This window comes from Pseudorasbora parva, chromosome 15 (genome assembly GCF_024679245.1).
Source record: "Pseudorasbora parva isolate DD20220531a chromosome 15, ASM2467924v1, whole genome shotgun sequence".
In the NCBI taxonomy this organism is placed as follows: Eukaryota; Metazoa; Chordata; class Actinopteri; order Cypriniformes; family Gobionidae; genus Pseudorasbora; species Pseudorasbora parva.
Genome location: NC_090186.1, coordinates 7,918,990 through 7,944,700, shown reverse-complemented (window position 1 = coordinate 7,944,700; position 25,711 = coordinate 7,918,990). Strand labels below are relative to the sequence as shown.

General features: G+C 38.2%; 1 protein-coding gene and 1 long non-coding RNA gene across 4 annotated transcripts in view; one reads left to right on the top strand and one right to left on the bottom strand.

The window, feature by feature from the left end:
• The window catches only part of kita (KIT proto-oncogene, receptor tyrosine kinase a), a 29,920-nt gene extending 8,010 nt beyond the window's left edge, over positions 1–21,910 (bottom strand). Inside the window, exons 1-16 of one of the 3 annotated variants that reach the window (XM_067416952.1) lie at positions 21,739–21,910; positions 16,384–16,641; positions 15,012–15,311; positions 14,169–14,308; positions 11,606–11,774; positions 11,106–11,292; positions 10,357–10,472; positions 9,849–9,963; positions 8,120–8,304; positions 4,277–4,383; positions 2,725–2,851; positions 2,169–2,273; positions 1,651–1,761; positions 1,054–1,192; positions 881–963; positions 122–252 (exon numbers count right to left, since the gene is read on the bottom strand). In XM_067416952.1, coding sequence (XP_067273053.1) covers positions 122–252; positions 881–963; positions 1,054–1,192; positions 1,651–1,761; positions 2,169–2,273; positions 2,725–2,851; positions 4,277–4,383; positions 8,120–8,304; positions 9,849–9,963; positions 10,357–10,472; positions 11,106–11,292; positions 11,606–11,774; positions 14,169–14,308; positions 15,012–15,311; positions 16,384–16,641; positions 21,739–21,793 — 2,328 coding nt within the window. In that variant the 5' untranslated portion in view covers positions 21,794–21,910. The remainder of the gene's footprint in view (positions 1–121; positions 253–880; positions 964–1,053; positions 1,193–1,650; positions 1,762–2,168; positions 2,274–2,724; positions 2,852–4,276; positions 4,384–8,119; positions 8,305–9,848; positions 9,964–10,356; positions 10,473–11,105; positions 11,293–11,605; positions 11,775–14,168; positions 14,309–15,011; positions 15,312–16,383; positions 16,642–21,738) is intronic. The other 2 variants (XM_067416950.1, XM_067416951.1) reach the window with 2 other exon arrangements.
• Positions 21,219–24,353, top strand: LOC137041030 (uncharacterized). The gene is made up of 3 exons (XR_010898019.1): positions 21,219–21,329; positions 21,829–21,977; positions 23,792–24,353. It is a non-coding gene; the product is annotated as an uncharacterized lncRNA (long non-coding RNA).
• Positions 24,354–25,711: the final 1,358 nt, after the last annotated feature.

Genomic DNA, 25,711 nt, shown 5'->3' with positions numbered 1-25,711 from the left:
TGTGAGCCAGTGCATCGTAGAGGAAGAGAGAGAGAAGATCTGCAGTATGGGATTACTGCAAACACTCAGTATACGTCAGAGAGACAGAATGCAACAAACAACAACAAAAAAAAAACCTTACGTTCTTGGATGCCAGAAAATCCATCCCTTTGGCTACTTGGTAGGAGAAGCTGAGAAGATCCTCAGTGTCTAGAGTCAAGCCATCTTCCTGCAGAATCTCACTGACGGCATCCGAATCGCTGTATGAATCACCTAAAGGGGTGACAAATTATGTTAAGAATACATAAGAAGGGACAGAAAATGCATAAGGAGAGAGAGAGATGAGAATAGGAGAGACAAGAACAGACAAGACTAGAAGAGAGGGCACGCGAGGAAATGAAGAGATGAGATAAGAGAACAGATGAAAAGAGACAAAAAAGTAACAGACAAGAAAAGAGAAAGGAAGGAGAACGGATGAGAAATACCAGATGAGAGTCATGAGACAAAAAGAGATGAGACCAGAGAGAAAAACAACAACAAAAGGATAGAAAATGAAAAGGCATGACGAGAAGAAAAGGCACAGGACAAGACGAAACAAGACATGAAATGAGACAAGAAGAGACGAGATGACAACAGACAAGAAGGGACATAACATGAGATGAGACAGAAGAGACGAAGAAAACAAAGAAGGCATAAGAAGAGAGAGAAGGTTGAGATGAGAATATGAGAGACATAAGAGATGAGAAGAGAGAAGATAAACAAGAAAAGAGAAAGGAAGGAGAATAGACGAGATGAGATGAGACAAAAAGAGATGAGATGACAAGAAAACAGGCTAGAAATGAAACAAAAAGAGGCTAAAAATGAAACAAAAAGAGACGAGAAGACTCTAAACAGATCCAACCTTTATTAAGTGATCTTCTATTTTCTGAGGAGAGAATTCCCAACACAGAGGGCTTCATGGTCATGTACCCATTTCTGCTCTCACTGCGATCATACATAAACTCTTTTTAGTGAACCCATCACAGTTGATCATGGCTATCATAACTAACTACCAGTAGCATTGATCATACTTACTTTTGTTCTGGCTGCAGCATGATGTTTCTATAGTAAGAGTCTTCTCCCAGTGTAGTAAAGTAGAAGGATTCTCTCCTTCTGCGCAGGAAGTTCAACAGGTCACCGAAACAGCAGTACTCCGTTATAACTAGCGTTGGACCTGTGCAAGAGATCAGTTCAGTAATGAAGAACACAATTAACCTCCTCAATTTAGGTCCCCACGGTGACACGAGTCCCCATGAACCAGTACACACACACACACACACACTCGTTTGTTTTTGTGACATATGGGGACATTCCATAGGCGTAATGGTTTTTATACTGTACAAACCGTATTTTCTATCCCCTTACACTGCCCCTACCCCTAATCCTACCCATCACAGGAAACATTCTGCATTTTTACTTTCTAAGAAAAACTCATCTTGTATGATTTATAAGCATTTTGAAAAGTAGGGACATGGCCAATGTCCTCATTTTTCACTCTCTCCTTGTAATACCTGTGTCATACCCATGTCATTATACACATTTGTGTCCCCATATGTCACAAAAACACCCCCCCCCCCACACACACACACACACACAAACCTGGAAAAATAATATCTAGTCTTAGCCTCTCACCTCCAACAGTGCAGGCCCCTAGCAGGTTGACGATGTTAATATGGTTGCCAAGATAACTAAGCACCTTCAGCTCAGACATCAGCGCCTCTTTCTCTGTGGCGTGGGCACTTGCTGAGGTGCAAAAGAGCAAGATAAATAAAAGCATGAATAAAACAACAACTAAATCTAATCACAATTTCTTTATAGTAATACATCAAAACACAAACAAACAGATACTGCCCCCCTAATGCTAGCGTATGGTTCCCCTTTGGTTAGCGTTTTGGGAACCAATTTCTAATGTTTTAGGAACATTTTTAGGCTTTATTGTTTACAACCATAAGCCAGCATTATTCCGGGAAGCAAAAACTGTGGGTTACTGGAATTGTTTAACCTCCTTTCTTCTAATCATGCATGTTTGTGCACTTTCTTGTGTCATTACACACTGCCATATTTGCTTAAATAAACATGCTGATTAAACATGCCTTTGGTGTTACTGAGCTCCTCGTATTTCAAGATTATAAACATTGCTTTTCACTCACGTTTGAGCATCTTCACAGCTACAGTCATCACGGTGTCTGCTTTAGACATCCCATAAGCAGTGGCCTCCACCACCTTTCCAAATGCTCCAGATCCTAGAGTTTTTCCTGGGGATGCAGGGAAGCGAAACCGGTTCAGGAAATGATACAGCGTGAATGGATAAATTTCACTTTTCCCCTAATAAAGTTGTTTACAATCAATGGATCAGCCTGGAAACTGGTCCAAAACCAGTTTTCAGCTGGAACATCCCACTTGTTTTTGTTTCAAAGAGGTGTGGCTTGTGGGGAAGCGTGATATGCTAGATCCTGTTGGATCCTGTTTGTTGACGGATATGGCTATTCCTTCACGGAGAAGATATAGTACTAGTTTACAAGGCGATAGCTATCAGTGTCAATAAACCATGGAACTGCCAGGAAAAAAAGCAAGCTTTATAAGAAGCAGGCATTTTGATGCATTAAAGCTTTGTGATGCATTAAACCAAACATTTCGTTCAAACTAAATAAATATTCCAATGTGATTTACGAGGCCCAACAAGTTGAATTCAGGAACTTCACTCACCAAAACGCAGCTTATCTCTGGGAAACTCCCACTGGTGGTCGTATGGAAGCTGGGTGGGGTCAATGTACACGTAGCTATTACCATGAATACCCTCTATGACTTTCCACTGTATTTGGTATTTAGGTTTCTGTAGGAGACAGAAATTAGAGAAGGGGAGAGAGAGAGAGAGAGAGGGATGGGGGGATGAGCAATGAGCGACGTTACCGGACAAGCATAAACATCCTCTTACAATAGATCCAGTTACTGCACGTGTAATGAGGTGCTCTGACAGACAAACGTAAATAGAGTCCACTAATAAAAGTTTAGTGTAAATGCACATAAATTATTTAAAAACAAATGTGAACAGTAATTTTGTGTGTGTGTGTGTGTGTGTGTGTGTGTGTGTGTGTGTGTGTGTGCATAGCCGATTGCTCCCCTGTGCAACAGTGCGAAACTGCACGGTGAAACATCAGGTCTTATGACATGCTAAGTAAATAATTTTCCTGAGTGTGTATTCTTTCAGAGTTTCCCTGAAGTGTGGGAGGGCTGCCAGGTGTGACAGTTAAATTGCGTTGAATTTGAGGATCACGCTTAATATCAGATAACCAAAAACAATTTACCCTAGAATAACAAAAGGTTACACTATATACTCAGATCGGGCATAACATTATGACCACCTTCCTAATATTGTGTTGGTCCCCCTTTTGCTGCCAACAGCCCTGACCCGTTGAGATATGGACTCCACTAGACCCCCTGAAGGTGTGCTGTATCTGACACAAAGATGTTAGCAGCAGATCCTTTAAGTCCTGTAGGTTGCGAGGTGTGGCCTCAATGGATAGGACTTGTCTGTTCAGCACATCCCACAGATGCTCGATTGGATTGAGATCTGGGGAATTTGGAGGCCAAGTCAACACCTCACACTCGTTGTTGTGCTCCTCAAACCATTCCTGAACCATTTTAGCTTTGTGCCAGGGCGCATTACCCTGCTGAAAGAGACCACAGCCACCAGGGAATACCTATTCCATGAAAGTCTGCACTGTCGATTCTGATAACTTTCAATCAGGACATTAACTTTTTGTGCAATTTGAGCTACAGTAACTCGTCTATTTGAACAGACCACACAGGCCGACCTTCGTTCCCCACGTGCATCAATGAGCCTTGGCCGCCCTTGACCCTGTCACCGGTTCATCACTGTTCCTTCCTTGGACCACTTTTGATAGATCCTGACCACTGCAGACCGTGAACACCCCACAAGAGCTGCAGTTTTGGAAATGCTCAGACCCAGCCATCTAGCCACCACAATTTGTCCATTGTCAAGCTCACTCAAATCCTTACGCTTGCCCATTTTTCCTGCTTCTAACACATCAACTTTGAGGACAAAATGTTCACTTGCTAACAGGTGCTGTGATGAAGAGATAATCAGTGTTATTCACTTTCACGTCATATTGTTATGCCTGATCGTTGAATTACTATAATAGGATGAGAACAGCTACATTTGGTCTCATTAATTAAACACCTCAGTGAGTCTACTTCATGTTTTGGAAGACAAGCTATGTAATGAATGACACTTTACCTGCATGTATTTGTAGGACAGCACGATCAGGATGAGAACAAGGATAACAGCCGTGGCAACAAAACCGATGAGCAGTGGTGTGAAGAGTTCATGAGGAACAGTGTTATCTGTAAAGATTAAAACAACAGCGGCCATCAGAAACACATGCACTCCATCGACAGCAAACCAGAAATGTGGGATGCACTAATATTTAAGATTCTGGCTGATGTGAATATGCACATAATATTTTTTCATGTTATTCCAATAAACAATAAATGCTAAACAATATAAATCAATAATGCCTTGTTAAAAAAAAAGATACTAGAAACAATTAAATATTGTGCAATACTGATACCCACTATGTCACCAATATATTGTAAAAAAGGGAATCTGTTACAGGCATCGACGGATAATCAATACACATTAATCATCCCTGAGGATCAATTCTGCACTGTAAAAAATTTGTGGTGGTTTTTGTTGGTTTAACTTAAAAAAGTAAGTAACCTGGTTGCCTTAAAATTTTGAGTTTATTGAAATTAAAAATGTGAGTTGATACAATGAAGGAAATTAGTTTAATAAATAGAAACTCCAAATATTTTTGTATCTGAACCACATAAAAAATGTGATTAATCATGAAAATAGCACAATTTGGCATGTTTCACTGCGTCATCAGAAATAACACACACATAATTACCCAATATGCTTACAAAATCTTTTAATAATATTTTAATAAAGGCTGTCGAATCTCAAAAAATGTTCATTGTATTAACTCAAAATTTTAATTTCAATGAACTCAAAATTTTAAGGCAACCAGGTAACTTTTTTTCTAAATAATTTTTTACAGTGTGTTAGCACAAAAGCTAAAAGTATCACTGCAACAAGTACAGGCGTTGAAACAAAACCACAGTGTTTACCATGTTGGAATACCTATAAAATAATACATTAACATTAATAACATTAAAGAACCATCAAACTAAGTACCTCACAGAGGAATTACCTCCCAAGTGCTTGCGTTTAATGAGGTGCGATAAAACACCCAAATGAATTGAGGAAAAACTCTTTACTGGGGATATTTGTGACTCACTTTGGTGGCTGTTTTTTTTTTTTGTGGTAATGTGTGTATGTGTGTTCATGTGTGCTGTGTGTGTGTTTGTTTTTCTGTGTTGTTCTGAGCGGTGTAGTAAGCTCTTAAGCTATAAGAAGCTTTCTCTCCATTTCAAGTCAAAGAATGCAGACTCTGCAGGAAGTAATCCCTTGTAAACCTGCCACTGGCTCTCACCCTCCTCTTCTGCTCCCTCTCTCTGTATCTGTCTCACCCTCCATCCTTCCCCGTCCATCCATCTTTCATCCCACGGCATCCAAGCATACCATCAAGGCCTCCCACAAAAACCAACACACACCATAACATGCTTTTTTTTTTCTTTTGCATCTCGCTCAGCTGAGGTTGAGCAGCTTTAACAGTCTAGCCTAAGGCTCATTGTCCCACTGGTTTTCCGAGATCTGCTGCAGCATAAACCTTGAGAGTCTAAAACAGTCACCTAACAGGCCTTCCTGCGGCAGCTAGACTCAATTCATGCTCTCAAACCTCAAAACCTCTAGTCCAACTCCTGATGGACTCTACATAAAGGTCAACGTTCAACTAGAGTCTTTTTTACTTCCGGCTAATTTAGTTGAGGGAATGCAGAAACAGGCAATGTAGTCAATTACTTTCAACCAAAAAAGGATAAAAATAAATTAATGCATCATGCAGATACAAACTAACCTGGATGTGGGTGACCTTTTGTTAACCAGTCTGTCTTTAACAATAATACCAGCACTAACTGGGGTGGAACAACTTGGTGTTTTGCAACAAAACAAATCGTAACCCCCCCAAAACCCTTGAGATAATCCCCAACAGTTGGTAATGCTAGGTTTACAAAAGAAACAAGATTAGGGATCAAACTCAGCACCTCTGTTTATATAATAGTCTACATATCTCTTATCCAAAAAGTCTGCCTACACAGGTTGAGCTGGGGCAGGAGTGGTGACCCGCGAGTTGGCAGATGGTTTAAATTTCCTTAAAAAAATGCAGCCAGCAGACGAAGCACAGCTGGAGCGAATGTGAGGAGATGTGCGTTTCCTCTCGCTCGGTTGTTTAACCATACCTGGGAAACTAGAAGCACCTGGGTCGAGGTCTCTGAGTTTTATTTCATTTCCTGGTTTTCTAAGATGTTAATAATTCTGAGATGAGCACTAAACATTGGGACACTGGTGACTGAAGGTCAAGGTTCAGTGCCATTATTACATATGCACTATATTCTGAATTTAATGAGCAGAACAGATCATGCACATATAATGTTCAAAAGTTGTGTAAAATAATGTTTGGAAATAAATAAAAAATATTAAGCATTAAGTTAATAACATTCCTAAAAAAATCTCCAAATCTGCATACCAGTATTAGAGTGATTTCTGAAGGATCATGTGACAATGAAGACTGGAGTAATGATGCTGAATATGAAATATTGAAAATAATTGGCGACATTTAAACAAATAAAATAAAGGCACAAAAAGCTTATACATCACACCTCGCTGCATAACATTAACAAATCACACACACAAAAAAACAACGTATAGGGACAGTTCTTGGAAAAATTTAAATTAGCCCATGATTTACTCACCCTCAAGTCATCCTAGCTGTAAATGACTTTCAGACAAACATAATAGCAGATATATTTAAAAAATATCCTAGCTCTTTCCAGCTTTATAATGGTATGGGTGGTCCTGAAGTACAAAAAAAGTGCATCCATCCATCATAAAAGTAACCCATACGACTCCATGGGGTTAATAAAGGCCTTCTGAAGCGAATCGATGGGTTTTTGTGCAAAAATTATCCATCCAGTGTTTTATTTTGCTTTATCCTCTCCGCTTCCGTGTTCGTCAATATGTCTTGAGTCAGGTGTCATACTTTTTTGCTGTTAAATGATGTATACAGTCATCTCTTTTAGAAGCTAGAGATGTATTTTACTTTATAACACAAACCCATCGCTTTGCTTCAGAAGGCCTTTATTAACCCCCAGAGCCATGTGGAATTCTTTTATAAAGGATGGATGCAATTTTTTGGACTTCAAAATACTTCATCCAAACTGCCATTATAAAGCTTTGGAAGAGCCAGGGCATTTTTGTAAACATAACTCCGATTGCATTTGTCTGAAAGAAGGATGTCATATACATCTAGGATGGCTTGAAGGCGAGTAAATCATGGTTTCATTTTCATTTTTGGGTAAACTAACCCTTTAAAGTTTGCAGGATTGTTTTCCTGTCACGCACATTAGAAATATACCAGTTAAACTTTGACCACGGCACGGGACAGCCCTAGAAATGACTGACTGCCTAGCCAGTGCAAACTACTGAGACACACCCAGAGTCAACTATGAAGAGAACTCAAAAACAAACAAGTCAACAAAATTAACAGAATATTTTACTACTAGCACACCAAAGCAAAGACACACACCCAGAACTGTGACAAATGAGCACAACCTATCCAGGCCACACTGGGCCAGTATCTGTGTATGTGATATGCAAGGGTTCAACAAAGAAGCAGTGTCTGAATTCATAAAATCAAATCTCAGATATATTCAGTTAAAAGTAAAACACCTTCTTTGTGCCCTATAACTCTCAGAGTTTGCATAAAGTCAGCCAACCAGATTAGATCCTGCAAATCATGAAAGTGCTTTCCAGTTTTGTGAGAAGTATGGATCAGAGGGTCAGCAAACAGACAGAGGCGGAGTCGTCTGAGGCAGAGACTTAGCAATTACTAACTAGAGTCTTTAGTCGTTGTCTGAAGGGGTGTGTGGGTGTGTGTGTTTTGGGAAGTTATTTGCTCACCGCTGATAGAGAAAAGAGTGTACACGATTTCCCCGTTGGCAGAAGCCACACATTCAAGGGTGGCGTAATTGTTCTTGGTTATGTTTAGACGGCTATCCACAGCGCCTTTCCCAAAGGGAGGATTTGTCATGGTTACGGTGACAACATCCTCCTCCTCCTGAGTGGCATTCAGCAAATTAGAGCACCTGAGGAGGCAGACAACACTTCTCAAGAACATGTAATTACTGTGGAGGACGCTGCATGAATGGAACTATTGAAAAATACTCCTAAAACTCCTAAAATCCTAAACACGTAAAACAATTTTTGAATTACAAGAAAGCCTAATATTCAAGATAAAGATGATTTTTTTTCATAGTCTTTAAAGCAATGTTATTTTAGTATGATTTATATACAACTATAGGTTTAAAGGGATAGTTCACAAAAAATGAAAATGACCCCATGATTTGCTCATTTGCTCACCCTCAAGCCATCCTAGAGAAGAAGGTCATATACACATAGGATGGCTTGAGGGTGAGCAAACTGTGGAATAATTTTCATTTTTGGGTGAACTATCCCTTTAACATGAATTTTTATTTATACATTTAAGTATTCATTTTCAGTTTAGTTTTTGTTTATGTCCAGTTAGTTATTTTAATGACTTATTTCAGATAGTTGCAGAATTTGAAATTCTTTAGTTTTTTTTATTGAATTAAACAATTTAAATTAACAAAAATGTTTAATGTGAATGAGAACAACCCTGCTTTAAAATCAAATGAATTGCAAACCATTTTACATTTTAAGAAAGCTTAACATTTTTTCCTTAGAATAAAATTTTAAGAAAGACAATTTTCATTTGATGTAGACCTTAAGATCAAACGTTAAGCACCGTCACACATAAAGACACGCAACTTTTTAAGCTCTAAGGATAATGATAAGCATCTCTCACTGCATTCTGGGTCTTAAGTAAAATATCACGCTGTGAAGTGATAGTCCTTGAGGGCTCTTTTTTTTAAAACATCAGAGTGGAATGCACTGCCATCAAGTGCTTTGATTTATTCGCTTAATTTTAGTTTAATCTTTTCTCTCTTTCCTCTCAAAATTAAGTGTGCTACTGAGTTGTGTTCAAAGGTAGCTTTTAATGTAAAGGCATGTCTCTATTGTTGAGTGACACGATGATTACTTTGTTTAGCACGGTTTTCAACATACCTGTTTGCTGAGAAAACCAGTCGACAGACAAAGCGAGCATCGCACAAACAAGATCAAAAGACAAATTGCTCTGCATGTTTATGTGCTCAAATTAAAGCAGGTAATGTTATCCTGATTGGATTTGATCGCCATGAGGAATTTATATGATAAGCTTGTGACTAAGTGTGCTAGGGTGTTCTGTCAACACCGTTACTATCCAAGAATAAATAGCCCCACGGGAGTGGCTTGTTCCCATGTTGTCGGGCGTCGTCACATGATTGATAGCTACCAATCGCTTTTGTGATGTCACAATCATGACAAAGTCGAATTGCTTATCCCCATTAATAATAGGCTAAAGCTTTGGTGTCCAATCATCAAACATCAAGTTAACGGTAAGTGGCTAATCCGCACTGCGTCACAATGTGCTCTCAGAGAGGCTAATATGTTAACACTGCTCAAGGGAGGTACCGCTCGTTTTTGAAAGCGACTTTTGGAGCCCATTGTATGTATATTTCCAGGTTTGTGGGTGTATTCGAAACTAAAAGGACTGCAGAAAGACACATACCTTGAATGGGGTTGGTCACAGTAATACCACTTAATCTGAGGAGTAGGGTAACCCTCTGCCACACAACGCACCTGTCCGTCAATCGGCCCCTCGTGGGACACGATCTGTGGTTTACCTAAAAGTCAAAGATTGATTCAGGGTCAGTTTAGTGGGATGGATGTTTGTACAGCTCTCCGATTTGCGACTACTTTGCACATTCTTCTAAAATATAGAATGGAAGACCTGTTTGAGGAAAATGTGTGATCAATAATGATGGATGATCATGATAAATATCTTTCTTGAAGGCCAGTTCTTTCATATCTGATTTTACACGGCCTCTACTATTGTTAGTGGACTTTAAGCCAGGGTCTTACATAGACAATTAAGTTCTTTTATCCAGCACAATGCTCAATAAATATGACTGATTACCACATAACACGAATACACACTAGGAGCCATAATCACATATGTTCAATACTCTTTCCTGGCAATTGGAAAATGCAAATATTTGCCATTTGCATTAACTCACTTATGACATGGACTTCGAACGTTTGGTGAACAGTTGTGTCTCGGTTTGAGCATGAAAAGGTGTAAACGCCACTTTCTGACACCTTGAGACGCACTAGTTTCAGCTCACTGGTGTAACTGGTGATTAAAGGGAAGGAAAAAAAACATGAATTTACACTTCATACTTCATACATTCATATTTACATTCATATTGTAGTTAATTGAAATAATGGAAGAAAATGTTGAAAAATGTGGGATGCACTGATATTAAAATTCTGGTCGATGGTTTCATGTTATGACTGATAACCTATAAACCTATATTTAAAAAATCACTTTAAACTCCAAGTGAACTTAGGCTTCACAGCATTATAAGGTACATTATAAAAAATGTGCTAAAAATAATACACGTTTTTAAATTATTAGTGTTTTTAAAAATAAATTTTGTCCAGCAACACAATCTCATGAAAGTGCATACCTATAGCACAAATTGTATTTATCGTGCAATTTATATGCAAAAATTAGTTTGAATATGATATGCACTGTAAACCCCTAGGGTAGGATTAGTGGTGTGGGTTACGTGCGTATTACACACCATAAAGTGTGTATCATATGCACATGAAAACTGTATCATATGCACAATAAATACAATTTGTGCTATAGATACCCACTTTCATGAGATCAGGCTATGTCCAGATAACTGATATGATACCAATATGATACATCTCTAACAATTGCTACATTTGAAAATAAAACATAAAAAAAAAATCATACCTATTCCCATGTGGCCGGCTGGTAATGACATGATCGGTAGTATTTGTGAGTTTTACCCCCTTGTAGCTCCAGGAAAACGTATGAGGTTTCGGGTACGCATCCATTACCACAAGCAGGGACAGACTTTCTCCTGCGCGCACTCTCTTAGTGCTGTTATTCACACTTGTTATGTTAATAAAGCCTTTATCTGCACACAAACACATAAAACAATTTGATCATTTGAAACAGCATAGCTATTGAGACTATTGAAAAAGTCTCATGATTATTTGGTTTTGTGAACAGTTTGTTACAGTGCCCTTGTTACAAATGTTACATATACTTACTACAGTAATAACAGTAAATTATGCATAACTATATGAAACTAACCTAATCCAAATGCTAATCCTAATGTTGTTCAGTTGTGTACTCGGTAACAATAATGCTGTAACAAGAACACCTTAAAAAAGTGTAACCTATAGTTTTTTAAACTGAAAATGGTGTTTGAAACAACAGAAACCTACCATAGATGTTGACCCAGACCGGCTTTGCACTGGTCCCTCTTTCGTTCCTGGCCTCACAGTTGTAACTCCCCGCATCTCGCATCGTCACAGACCCTAGGCTGAGGATGGCGGTCCTCACGTGAGTGATAGGCTCAGTCAGGAGACGTGAAGTCAGCTGCACTGACGGTTGCTTAGCACATGCAGAAAGAAAACAGACAGATGTGGCAACTCTGGAAAGATGTGGCATAGACCCTTAGTCTGTCTGTCTGTCTGTCTGTCAATACAGTTTTCAAATAAGGCTTTAAACGACATTCAAAGTTTTTCGTATATAAAAAAAAATGTCTGTTGAATTTAAATTAGGGGCAGTTTACATTACACTATTTTCAAAAGGATATGATTTAAAGGGTTAGTTCACCCAAAAATGAAAAATCTGTCATTAATTACTTACCCTAATGTTATTTGACACCCATAAGACCTGCTGTTCATGTTCAGAACACAAATGAAGATATTTTTGTTGTAATCCGATGGCTTAGAAAATCGGCCTTCATTGACACCAATGTCATTTCCTCTCTCAAGACCCATAAAGGCACTAAAGATACCGTTACAAAGCCCATCTCACTACAGTGGCTCTACAATCATTGTATGTAACGACGAGAATGGTTTTTTGCACAAAAAAACCAACAACTAAATAACGACTTATATAGTGATACGCTGATTTCAAAACTAAGCTTGGAAAGGTTATGAATCAGCGTAGCGATTCATGTTTCGGATCGCCAAAGTCACGTGATTTCAGCAGTTTGGCGGTTTGACACGTAATCTGAAACTTCAATCGATACACTGATTCATAACCGTTCGAAGCTTTGTTTTTAAATCGGCCCCTCATCATATGTCGTTATTTTAAAAAAATTTGGCGCACAAAAACTATTCTCGTCGCTTCATAAAATGATTGTAGAGCCGCTGTAGTGAGATGGGCTTTGTAACGACATCTTTAGTGCCTTTATGGGTCTGGAGAGAGGAAATGACATTGGTGTCAATGAAGGCCTTTCTGAGCCATCGGATTTCAACAAAAATATCTTCATTTGTGTTCTGAAGATGAACGGAGGTTTTACGGTTGTCAAACGACATGAGGGTGAGGAATTAATGACAGAATTTTCATTTTTGGGTGAACTAACCCTTTAATCTAAAGTTTTTTTCCATTCATGTACACAACAATGGTGTTTTAGGGGCCTGAAAACACAAAGGGTTTCAAAGTGTACATTTTAAAAATGAGACCGTCATCATCCCTGTGTAAACACCAAAAACATCTATATTATGAGTTTAGGCGTGTTTGTGCGGATTGACGCGAGTCTGCTCTGTGAAAGAACGGATATGTGTGCAGGCGGAAGTAAAGGTCTCTGCAGGATAGTAATAGGAGTTACTAGATCAGTGGACGAGGCCATAAACAGAGGGGCGTTTTTCACTGCGTTACCTAATTTGCTCACGTCACAGTGTGGGCAGGGTTTAGGAGTAGGGGTGGGGTGAGGTGAAGGGGATCATTTTCATTGCATGGTTTATTAACACCCACACATTTAGAAACGCCCAGTTTTGATCCGCAGACACCGCATACTTACAAATTAAATCATTATGTTCAATTATACAATTAATAGGCTATTGTTATTATTATTATTATTATTATTATTATTATTATTATTATTATTATTATTATTATTATTATTATTAATTAATTAACAGGTAATCAATTGCAAGAAATTGTATAATGTTTTTTTTATGCACTAATGTGTTTTCACATGCATTAAAGTAAGGTAGGTGGATTTTAAATTAATATCATTCATATATACTTAGGATAATCATTAACTGATAGTTTGGGGGGACCCGATTTCGGGGAAGGACCCGATTGGACATTTGTCTTTGGCAGAGTCATGATAGCACAGAGCGGATCATATGTGAAGGACAAAACGATTCAGACCCATTTTAAACATCTTTAAATCAACAACAAGGTGTTTTTTTTTTATCTGGCATCGTGACAGACGTGGTCACTTTGAACTAACGTATAGAAAAGCGCAATTCATTCATTTTTTGTAATTTTCGTAATAAGTTTTCAATAACGTCATCAGTACAAAGAAAAAAAATGCATCCTGTTTTCTACCTCAATTCAAATCCAAATAAAAATTCAAGAGGAATTTAACTTTCATTTTGAATTCCATTCTGAATGACACACAGCCCTGCTGACGACCATATTCTGCTGCTGTGTAAACAAGATCATTTAGAATATAGAGGTGCACCTTGAGCCACATATGATCCAGTTTGCCTCTGGGCATATCATCAAGTACAAACAACATTTAAATTCTAATTTGAGGTCTACAAATGCTAAATTGATCATATCTACACATTAGCACATTAAGTACGTCAACTGGGATGTGCACCCACCCATACCTACTGTATGCTTTTCTATAAGGATGCTTTTGTAAACACTGGTTTACCTTGATTGAAATGGTTGCTGTGCTTACAGTATAAAGCCTGTGGTATCTACAGTATATATGTGTGTGTTTTGGTCATGGTGAGAGCTGGCTAGTTTGTGTCTTACCACTCCACGTGGAGCCTTCCAGTTGATTGTGATGTCACTGTTGACATTTGAGGTGGAGCAGGATAGGGAGAGTTTTTCCCCCTGGGTGAGCAGCACTTTTTGAGGCTGACCCATTGTGATCAGAGGAGGCACGTCTGGAGCTAAAACCAAAGAAGTATGATGAAATATATCAAAGCAGGAGGAACATGTGGGAAAGGAAGAACAAGCTACAGTGGGAAAACATGGACATGCACATGTCTGGTGTCTGTCTGTGTTCACTTGTTACATTTATTTGGGCTGGGAATCAATTACATTTTTAATCAAACTAATTATGGTATTTTGATTAATTAAGCAATAGATATTTTAAAAGCCTCAAAATAAAACCAATACAAAAAGTGACTTTAGAGGCATGTATAATATAAAATTACTATACAAAAGTTTGGGGTATGATTATTTTTATGTTTTGAAAGGGGTCTGCATTTATTTGATCAAAAAACATTAATATTAATAATTATTTCAGTGTCACACGATCCTTCAGAAATCATTCTAATTAGCTGATTTGTTTAGCAAGACACATTATTATCTGCTTAATATTTTTTTTCAAAGAACAGAATAGACATTATAAATGTCTTTACTGTTATTTCTGATAATTAATCTGTGTAAAATAATAGTACATATGGGTAATGTGTGTATCCTATCTGCTTTAAACGCAAGAACATATCCTGCATGAATGGCTCCATACTTGTTCTCTGCTGCCCATGTTTGTGAAGATGGCACTTAAAAGCTTAAATTAATTAGCATTTTTTATTACGCTAAATTGACAGCCCTAATACTTATAAATGCATCTCTTAATTTTTTTCTCACCGAGGCGGACATTGAGTTGATATTGTCCGGATTTAACCATGGCGCCTTCTAGAGTCCCGGCACAGACGTAACATCCCTCAAAGTCCTTCCTAATTTCATCCAACATCACGCCCGTCTCAATACTGGACGAATATCGCAGGCTGCTGGGGAGGGGCTCTCCGTCACATTTCTGCAGGTGCAACTTTGTCATATTTGGGTCTGTGGCCAAGCATGGGATCGTGACTGTGTCTCCTTCTCCCGCAACAATGTCAAACACGATGCTCCTCCTGAAGGGATTTTCAGGATCTGCTGAGAGGAATGCTAAATCAAAAACCAATGAAACACAACCAAGGGGGCTTAGATCATGACATTACAGCTCAGAGAAAGAGAAAGAGTGTCACAAAAGAGTGAAAGTGAAAACTACCCTCCAACATACCTAATAAACAAATACAAATAACCCACATCTGCAGTGTTAACATTTGTAAAATCATGTAAATCGGTTCACTGCCAAAACTGCCAGGGAACAATTTGAAGATTTTACTATATGGAATTATGAGAACATGCATGAAATAGCACATGATATATATATATATATATATATATATATATATATATATATATATATATATATTAAAGGCCATGCGGGTAAACAGGTGAAAACAGAGAGTTGATAGTGTATTTTGAGCAACTAAAGTGTAGACTGGGTAAACCCAGCCGGTTTACCGGCGATTTGATTTCGCCCTTCAGCTCAGTCTGGAAACCTGTACATTTTTCTATCCTACTTCCGTTACAAATCTGCAGGGGCCAATCCCAAACCGGCTTATCCACCTGGTGTGCTATTGGTGGTTTTAACATGATTACGATAGTGAAGCGAAAAGTACTCTGCAAAGTATGTCACCGAGATCGTTGGTCTGATTGGTTAATGGAGACCCATTTGAACTATGCTCATTGATCACACCTCGTGCAGTAGGAAATACTGAGCAGGCTCCCCAGACTAATGTTCAATCTTAAAAGATTGAGCTTGGTCTGGTGGTAGCCAGACAACCTAAAGTGTGTTTTTGGCACAATATGGAACCACGCAGGAAGATGAGATGCTGGAATGTGTGTTCATAAAGAGAGGGAGAGGGATATAGTTAGAAAAGTACTACAAGATCATGCAAACACATGTAACATTGCCTATAGAGTATATCTATTATTATACTGTACAATCACACACATGCTGTTGCCACACATAAAATATACAGTAGCTGCACTCACATTTAGATATAACAAGACATAGACACATAAAGGAGGTTTCAAGAATTCTTTAAATACTGCCCTACAGACATGTCACTCAGCCAGACAATTTATTACCCCCAATTAAGATACTACCAAATGCAAAAGGCTGACTTACCTTTCACATACACATAGATGGAGGTCTTTCCACCAGACTCCTCACGGCATGAATATTTGCCCATGTGATGTAGGCCTGCTTTGCTCACTTTAAGGATTGTTAGTTGACCCTGCCTTTGTTCCTCCTTCAGGGTTCGTGTGGGACGGTCTTCTCGCAGCCAGCGCACTGAACTGTTGCTCTGGCAGCGCAAGCTGAAGTCGCCGTTCAGCGGTACTGTGAGTTGGGGTCCGTCTGGGGTGATAGTGGGCTTGGACCTGCCTGAGAGGAAACAGAAAAGTGAACATGGTACACAAGTGGAAGATAAAGAAGTTTAACATTTTAGTAAACTCACAAGAGGATGGATTATTTATAAACGGGTGCACATAACTTTTTTTAGTCTGGTTCTCGAGAGCACCTGGAGATGCTGCTTGGTGATCACACTTGACACGGCACAATTATCTTACAAGCTGCCTAAATGTAAAATAACACTATTTGTTTCATTTACAAATTAAATATATACTGTAAAAAATTATTTAAAACATAAGTTACCTGGTTGCCTTAATTTTGATTTCATTGAAAGGAAAAATTTTAGTTAATACAAATAACATTTTTGATAATCGACAATCTTTATTCAAATATTATTAAAAGATTTTTGTAAGCAAATTGAGTAATTGTGTGTTTTATTTGTGATGACGCAGTGAAACATGCAAATTGTGCTATTTTAATTATTTATCAATTTTTTTATGTGGTTCAGATACAATAATATTTTGAGTTTCTTTTCATTAAACCAATTCCCTTCATTGTATCAATTCAAATTTCAAACATGGGGCCTGGTCCGTATGGATCACGGATCATCTGTGATCCGTTGCACCCCTAATAATTAATGAACACATCATGATTTCTATCTTAACAGAGATGAAGAAAAAACATACATCGGTAATTAAACACATCCCTTTCTCCAAAAATGTTGGTACTCTAAAGTGTTTTCCTCTACGTTTTTTGGTGAGCATTGTTTATTTTTACTACCAAAGCACACATGCGCACCAGTTCTGTCAGGACCACTTATGTCAAAGTGATAGACAATTAGCATATAGTTGATATTGGTGGTATGGTTCTGCTAAGAGCAGGGAGAGCAGTGATAAACCCTCCTTAGGGTAAACAGAACAGAAGCAACAACGGGTGCAGATAGCATTAATCTCAATATTAAATGTACAACCTAATTCAGGAATTTAGTCTGATTCAGGGGGAATCAGAATGCCAAATCCTGACTGATTAAAGGAGGAGCTGGGGATGGAGGAGGGTAATTAGCTCCGGAGAAATGTTATAGTAGCTGATAATACTGAAAGAGCATATATATATACACATACACAGGCTGTGATGGGCATCGTATTCCTATAGGTAGATGTAATCCGCTGACAATCAGCCGATGCGAGCTTGACTAACGTGCCCTGCCTGAACTAACACTATACGCTGGATTTATGTGCACCCCTGTTTATAAAGTAAAGATGAAGTAAAGAGTCAGTGTACATAGGTGGTGCCTCTGCAGTATTTGTTCAAATGCATTTGACTCGCCAGTATATATGGTAGGGTGATTTAGCTTTGTACTATGGTACATAGTACTGATTTAGCTAAGTAAACCACCAACCAAGCACATATTTATACACACATACAAATCAAATCCCTCTCAAGTTACATAAATGACAGTTAAGAGTGTGAAATAGACATTTTCACAATATAACAAATTCAAAAAAACGTATTTCTTCGGATTTCCTCTTATAATAAATTTTCTAGAAATGGCAATTTGACATTAGACCATTCTACAGAAGCTCTTAATTTTTTTTGCTGTACTAATTCTTGTTAGTATTAATTCTAATTAGTCCAGCATCGTTCTCCATTCAAAGTGCTGCGTTGCCTTATACAACTACAAGGCTTAAAAGACACAGATTAGTGTTTTAAACCAACAAAAGAGTTGTAATCCTCCCCCTCCCCATATGACTGGGAGAAGAGAATTAAAAAGAGGAAATTAATTAAACTGAAAAATTCTATGTCAGATATCTGACTATTTCAGAGAGTCAGAAATAGCAAGCATTTGAAAATTGGAAAGTGGAGAAAAATAAAAATTTGGAGGGTAAAGGCTGCAGTGGAAAATAGAATGGGGATCTATTTTGAATTTGCATCCATGCCCAGACATTAATGATCTTGCATCTTATCATCTTCATCAAGCATCATTTGCTCGCGTGAATACATGGTTCCTTTACATCAACTCGTAATGTTATCGTAATGGTGTAATTAAGATAAGAGCTCTCTCTGCATGGTTTAAATATTTACCAGAGAAACGGTGAGGTGTTTTTCATTTCTTAGGGCTTTTCTTTCTTGAAGTGACTCATTTTGATGTTGACAGCGTTCAGCTCACTGGACCAAACAAGTCAACATGAACAGTTGTTCTGTTAGTGTTTTCTCTGGAAGAACACCTGACTTTGCAGATGCCGTTTTCTTGGCATAGAGTGACGGTTTGAATTGAGGAAAGCTACTCTTCAGGCTAAACCACAGCTTTTTTTTATCATGTTATATCATTTTAGCCTGAAGCAACTATATAGAAGCCACTGCATGCCCCCAACTTCCTGTCCCACATTCTCAGAAGCTACATAGTAAAGGTTCTTATAAACAAGAAATAAATAAGTAGATGTCGTATTTGCTTTATTGGACACATTTCTTCACGTTTAACTTTCCCCATCACCTCTCATTGTGATTGCCTACACACATAAGGGGTATCAAAATATACCTTTAGGGGTACAACAGCTTGTCTCTCAGGCAGTACACTTAAAAAGGACATCTTTGTAACTTTTTTTTTACTCCTAAAAAGTGCATATTAGTACACATACACATTACGTACCTTAAGGTATACTAACCTTTTTGTGGTGTCCTTTTAAAGGTACTGCCCAAGCGACAAACTGTTGTACCTCTAAAGGTAAACTTTTGACACCCCTTTTCTCTGTGTGTAGATTAATTAAAACTACAGAAAGCAATGACAGCTTAAAACACAGTATTTACAGTACCAGGAACCAAGAGTACACATTATTACTAGTACGTAATCTTCGACTATATCCATGCAATCCTTTACCTGCCAAACAGATGTTTACTTGCACTTATGCCCTTTGCTCACTGCTTACTCTTGTATACTTTTATATTATTGTGTATTTGTGTATATATTTTAATAAGCACATACACAGACACACTTAATTATTGCTAAAATCAGATTGGAATGATAGATAAACAACACTGACGTAGAAGCAACCAACTGTGTTTGTAAGCCTAACTTCACAAACTGTAAACTCAAATCTCCTTGGTTGATTTGAATGCTGTTGGAGGATCAACAAAGAGGAACATGCTGTACTTGGTGAAATCATGATCACTGTAAAGCTTTGTGCATGCTCACACTTTTATTATATATATATATATATATATATATATATATATATATATATATATATATATATATATATATATATATATATATATATATATATATATATATATATTGTAACTTGCAATACCACTATCGACCACAAGGGGCACCCACCCTGAGTCCCTGACGCAGCAGCAGCGCTTCTCTTCATACACCCACAGAAAGCTGACTTCTGAGGGTAATTATAACTATATTTCAAACAATGTAGCTATGTCAAAACACTCTACTGTGAACTAGCCTATGGATATTTTCATGTAAACGATTTTCTCATGGTTGTTATGTGAAAGCCCGTAGCGATAGTGTTTGAGGAACCCCGATGCAAAATACTCACCTGTGCGCTGAAGCCCTCTGGCGTTACAAAATTGCTCTTCAGATTCATCCCGAAACCATAGCAAAACCGCGCACTTTGAACCTGGTCATTTGAATCCATTGAAATATAAGCCCAGTTTTCCTGTACAGTTTCCCCCCCCCCCCCAAAAAAAAGAAAACAATTGCCTATGTTCCTTTTTTAGAAACGTGGACCTATTGGTCAAATAAAACATATTTATTAGGCTATAAATGCAGGACAACAAGCGGTGTCTTTGTTTCGAAGCACGAGTTATACGAGGATAAAAGTCTGAACACATGATGCGCAGTGGTCAGTTAACAGATGCAGTCCAGCTAATGACTCGCCCTTCATCTTTCAGAACATCCAAGGGCTTATCTGAGCACTACAAAAGACCATCTGATAGCCAAGCGCAGGCAACAACAAACAAAAAAAGTCAAGTTGCAGCATGCAAACCAACTTCTCTGGTTTTTAGGAAAATTAGCTACATGGAATTGCTCATCATTTAATATGGCTAACTAACAGCTGTCCACGCGTATGAGATAACAGTAAAATTAAACTACAAATGATACATATAAAGGCAGCATTTCAAATCTAACATCAAAGTTTAATCACAGAACAATTTCAATATATCTAAGAAATGTATAGGCAATATAGGCTCGGTATGTGCAACATTATAAAGACTAAAGTCTTGAATCTCTAATGAAGTGTTTTCAAAAACATTATTTAATGCGACTGATCCTAAAGTGCTCGAGTTGCCTGTTGCTATGGCTACCTCTCACAAGATGAACGCGATTTCTGTTCGCCGATTTTTGGTTACTGAAAAGTTGCTTAATATGTTTACTATTCTGTAATAATCTTTTTTTCGAAACCTTTCGTGGGGGGTTTGAGCCTTGCGCAGAGAAGTCAACCACCACGTTGTTATATAGGCTACCAATTATAAAGTGTTTTTTTTTTCCAGCGTAACACTCCTTTCTTCACGTCGCTCACTAATTATACCTGAAACAAGCGTCGTGTTCCTACACTTGACGCTGCGACAGGCACGCGCGAGCCTGAGTGATAAATAATTGAGCAGCGCGCGAGGATCGGCTTTACATTCTCACCTGCAGCTCTCCGGATCATATCTCGTTTCAATGATCCTGTAACCGCTAAAATTGCTGGTATAGCCTCCACACGGTAAGTGGAGAGGGTATGATTCGCTGGGATTATCAATGGAAATTCTGTTTAATTTTAAACTGGAGAATTTGGGGAGTTCTGCACTGACAGAAGCTCCCTATGGAGAGAGTGATATTCATTATGAGGGAAAATAAGAGTGATAACAGCCAAAATTGTGATTGTATAAAATTAGTTAAAAGTAAAAAGCAACAGGTCCATGCATTATTCTCTGAAGGTTGCCTGATCTGTTTTGTTTTGTGTAACGCATAAAGAATAATTCAACAAGGCTGCTTCACTGACTCGCATCTGAAGGTGTATACAGCAAGTGCAATAAAGCCTACTCTCCAATGAACAACTTTCTGAAATCTTTCCTATAACTTGGAAAACTGTGAGATCATAAAGAAGCAATAAATGATGAAAGTTCCCCTACCTGGTTGGACGATTAACTGCAACAAAACAGTAAACAGAACGCAGTGATATTCCATTGTTATAGGTCCATCTATCTCATGTGTGTTGATAGTCTCGGAGCTCGATAATACGGCAGAACGGTCGCCAGCTGAGCGCTCACTCCCGTCTTAAAGGGCCAGCGTTGTTTTCTACCATGTAGGCTACTCTGCGCGCGGGTCATGCGGAACGACGAGCGAACATGGGCGGGGACAGGACAGGGAGGTAAGTAACATCAACTGTAATACGCCATTCACACCTGAGACGCACTAAAGTGTTTACGAGTGCCACAGGGTGACACGTGGCTTGTCAGAAGAAACTCTGAACTGTCCATAACAAACTATGATAGCTATGGAAAGGGGTTATCTAATCCAGGGGTTTTGAAACTGGGGTCCAGGGGGCTGCAAGAGAGGGACTGTCCTGGAAAAGTCTAGAAAAAAACAATAACTGTTAATAATAATAATAATAATAATAATAATAATAATAATAATAATTTGATTAAAATAAAATAGTAAAGCAAAATAAATTATATCTAAAATGTATTAGTTAATCAATTGAGTAAATTAGATTAAAATAAAAAAATATTAATACAAAAATGCATTAAAATTAAATAAATAAATAAATAAATAAATAAATAAATAAGCAAGTCATAAATAATATATAACAACACATTACATTGGAGAACAAAATTTGTAATAATGAAACAAACTAATTTTAGATTCATTATAATCTATTTATTTTTTGTGTATAAATTGAGTGTTTTTTTTTTAAAAAGACAGATGCCTTATACATTTTAGAATGGAGGTCCCTCACACAGGGATGATCATATTTGGGGGTCCGTGCCATCTAAAGGATTGAAAACCCCTGATCTAACTGATTTACCAGAAGCAAACATTTGGATTCTTACAGACCTGCACGGAACGTTATTAAAGTAGGAAAAATCCAGCAGTTGCATTTTTCCAGCTGAAAAAGAGAGAGGATTGCTTAATTGTTTTACAAAACAAAATGACACGTTATCTTATCTCAGGCAAGCAATATTATTTACAGCATGAGGTGATAGGTGACTAATTTAGAGAGGTTGTAAATCGGACTAATATATTGCGGTATTTATTAGTTTTGGAACCAGCAAGATGAGTCTCATCTGCAGTCCTCTCTTCCTACTTTTATTTTGCCAGAGAATAGTGGATGTGATGATATAGCATTGTTTTACGCATTTGTCTGTCATTAATGTTTGTGAATAGCTCTCTTCTAATCTTCTCCATCAGATTCTGTTCTATCAGCATGTGTTAAACCCTGGTTCAGAGCGATGAAAGCTATGGGTCGTCGCCTGGAAAGACTGTACAGGAAAACTGGATTTATTGTGCACTCTTTAGCTATGAAGGAACACTTGCTCAACTACCATACAGCCCTCAATGCTGCCAGATCCTCATATTTCTCTTCTACTATTAATAATTCCATGTGTAGGCCAAAATCCCTTTTTCTTATGGTCAACAATCTCATTAATCCTCCACAACATGTTATTTCTGGCTCTGAGGTGGTGGTGAATAATTTTTCTAATAACTTTTCTGACAAACTGAAGTCAATCACTGCATCCATTTCCAGTAACACCCCTCATACAACTGACTCAAATGTTCACTTGATGTCAGCTGATTCGGCTAACTCCACAAGCTCTCTTTCTGCTTTTACTCTCACTACTTCTGCTGCCATCGGTGATCTTATTGTGAAGTCTAACTCTACATCCTGTCAGTTTGACCCTACTCTGAGTGTTTTACTCAAGATGCGTGTTCGTGAGGTTGAACCTTTAATCACACATATGATAAACTCAAGTTTAATAACTGCTATTGTTCCAGCAGAATTAAAACTGCCTGCCGTGACCCCCATTCTTAAAAAAAAAAAAAACAGGCCTGGACCATCTACATATGAATAACTATAGGCCAATCGCAAATTTACCGTTCTTGAATAAAACCCTTAAAAAGTTGTGGCTTCACAATTAAGATAATTTTTAAATACTAACAGCCTTTTTGAACCTTTTCATTCAGGTTTTCGCTCGTCACATAGCACTGAAACGGCTCTTCTTCGTGTGGCTAATGATATTCTTCTATCTATGGACTCAGGGTTTATAAACATCTTGATTCTTCTGGATCTAAGCTCTACATTCAACACAGTCTGCCATGAAATACTAATTTCTCATCTTTCTGATATCGGCATCACTGGTTCTGCTCTTTCCTGGCTCATCTCCTTCATCAGCGACAGAAAATATTACATAACCATACAAGGCTATAAATCTGCCACTGCTCCACTTTCACAGGGTGTTCCTCAGGGTTCCGTTCTTGGTCCACCACTGTTTATCATTTATATATATCCACTTGGCAACATCAAACACAGGCATAGACTTCATTCTTCTAATATTTAAGGCATTAAACGATCTCGCACCTCCATATCTGTCTGACTTACTAGACCACTACTCTCCTGCCCAGACCCTCAGATCATCTGAGCTTGGTCTTTTGTCCACTCCTCGTTTTAGGTTGTCCACTGTAGGTCGTAGGGCATTTAGTATCAATGCACCAAAATTATGGAGTTCGCTTCCCCTATCATTGCGTAATTTACCATCACCTTCTACCTTCAAGACCCAGCTTAAGACGTATTGTAAGGCCGAGGGTTTCAGGTGAGGGTCTAGTGAAGGAGGTGTGTGTTCTGTGTGGAGATGGGTGGAATCTGTGTTGCAAAATTTAGTTCCAGTGCTACACTGGGAGGTCATGTATACATTTTGTGAAGTGTGAAGGACCCCATCAAGTGTTTTCGCACCCATCTCCCTCATTTCAATTGCCTGTTGCAATTTTCATCCTTGGCTGTCACATGAAACAGAGTTTCATCGGCCAGGTCTGAATTGCTGCTGTTGTTTTAGTACAGTGTGTGACACCTTAAAACTGTTCTTACAGTCGAGCCTTCACAGTCTGCTGTGAGCATTAGAGACCCCAGTTCTGCTGGAGAATTTTTCTGGATTAATCAGAGCTTTTATCGCTCATACTGTCATGAATTCCGATGGGTTGGTTCCCATGGTTTTATTTCCAGTTGCTCTCATTACAGTCAGATCTGTGGGTAGAAATTAGTTCACCTGTTTTGGTGTTGTCTGCTTTGAATTTCGTTTGATTATTTGAGGTCTCTGTGACCTGTAAAAAAAAAAATTGAGGTACTTCTGTGATGAAGGGTGAATTGGATTATTTGAGGTCTCTGTGACCTGTAAAAAAAAAATTGAGGTACTTCTGTGGTGAAGGGTGAATTGGTTTGCTATTATCAGTGCCACACATATAGCTGTGTTCTTGTAAAGGCAAAAGATAACAGCACAACCCCTCCCTTTTGGTACTGGGAATTGAACCAATGCAACACAACAAGATTAAAATCCAATACATTTCTTTATGCATTACCTCAATATTTCATCTGACTCACTAATGCAAATGTTTTAATTATTTCTAATACATTACAAATATGAATAAACGTCTGATTGTTCTGCTTAACTCTTTACTTTATTGAAATCATTCATTAGGTTCTTAGTCACAGGGTCTTCGCACTTTCCAGTATGCGGGCCCATAATCACAAACTTATCAGTCTTGGTCAAGTAGACAGAGGTTAAATCTTTTATATTGCGTTATAGTCAGTAAACCAAGATTCCGATAACATGAGTATTCACAAACTCGTCAGTCTTGGTCGTCAGTAGAGGCTATACGACTGATATCTTGGACGCCCGTGCTACACGTTGATCATTCCAAGATATTTTTGTTCAGTCCCCTTGGGTTTGAATTCTCGTAATTAGTGCAAACTGCTTTCAATCAGAGGCCCATGACCATCACCACAGATTCAAGTGACCAACTTACTATCTCTAATGATGACTTTCTATAATCATGCCGTGGTTTTCCACGTCTACGTAATTTAGAGCAATATTACAACAATCAGGAATTAGG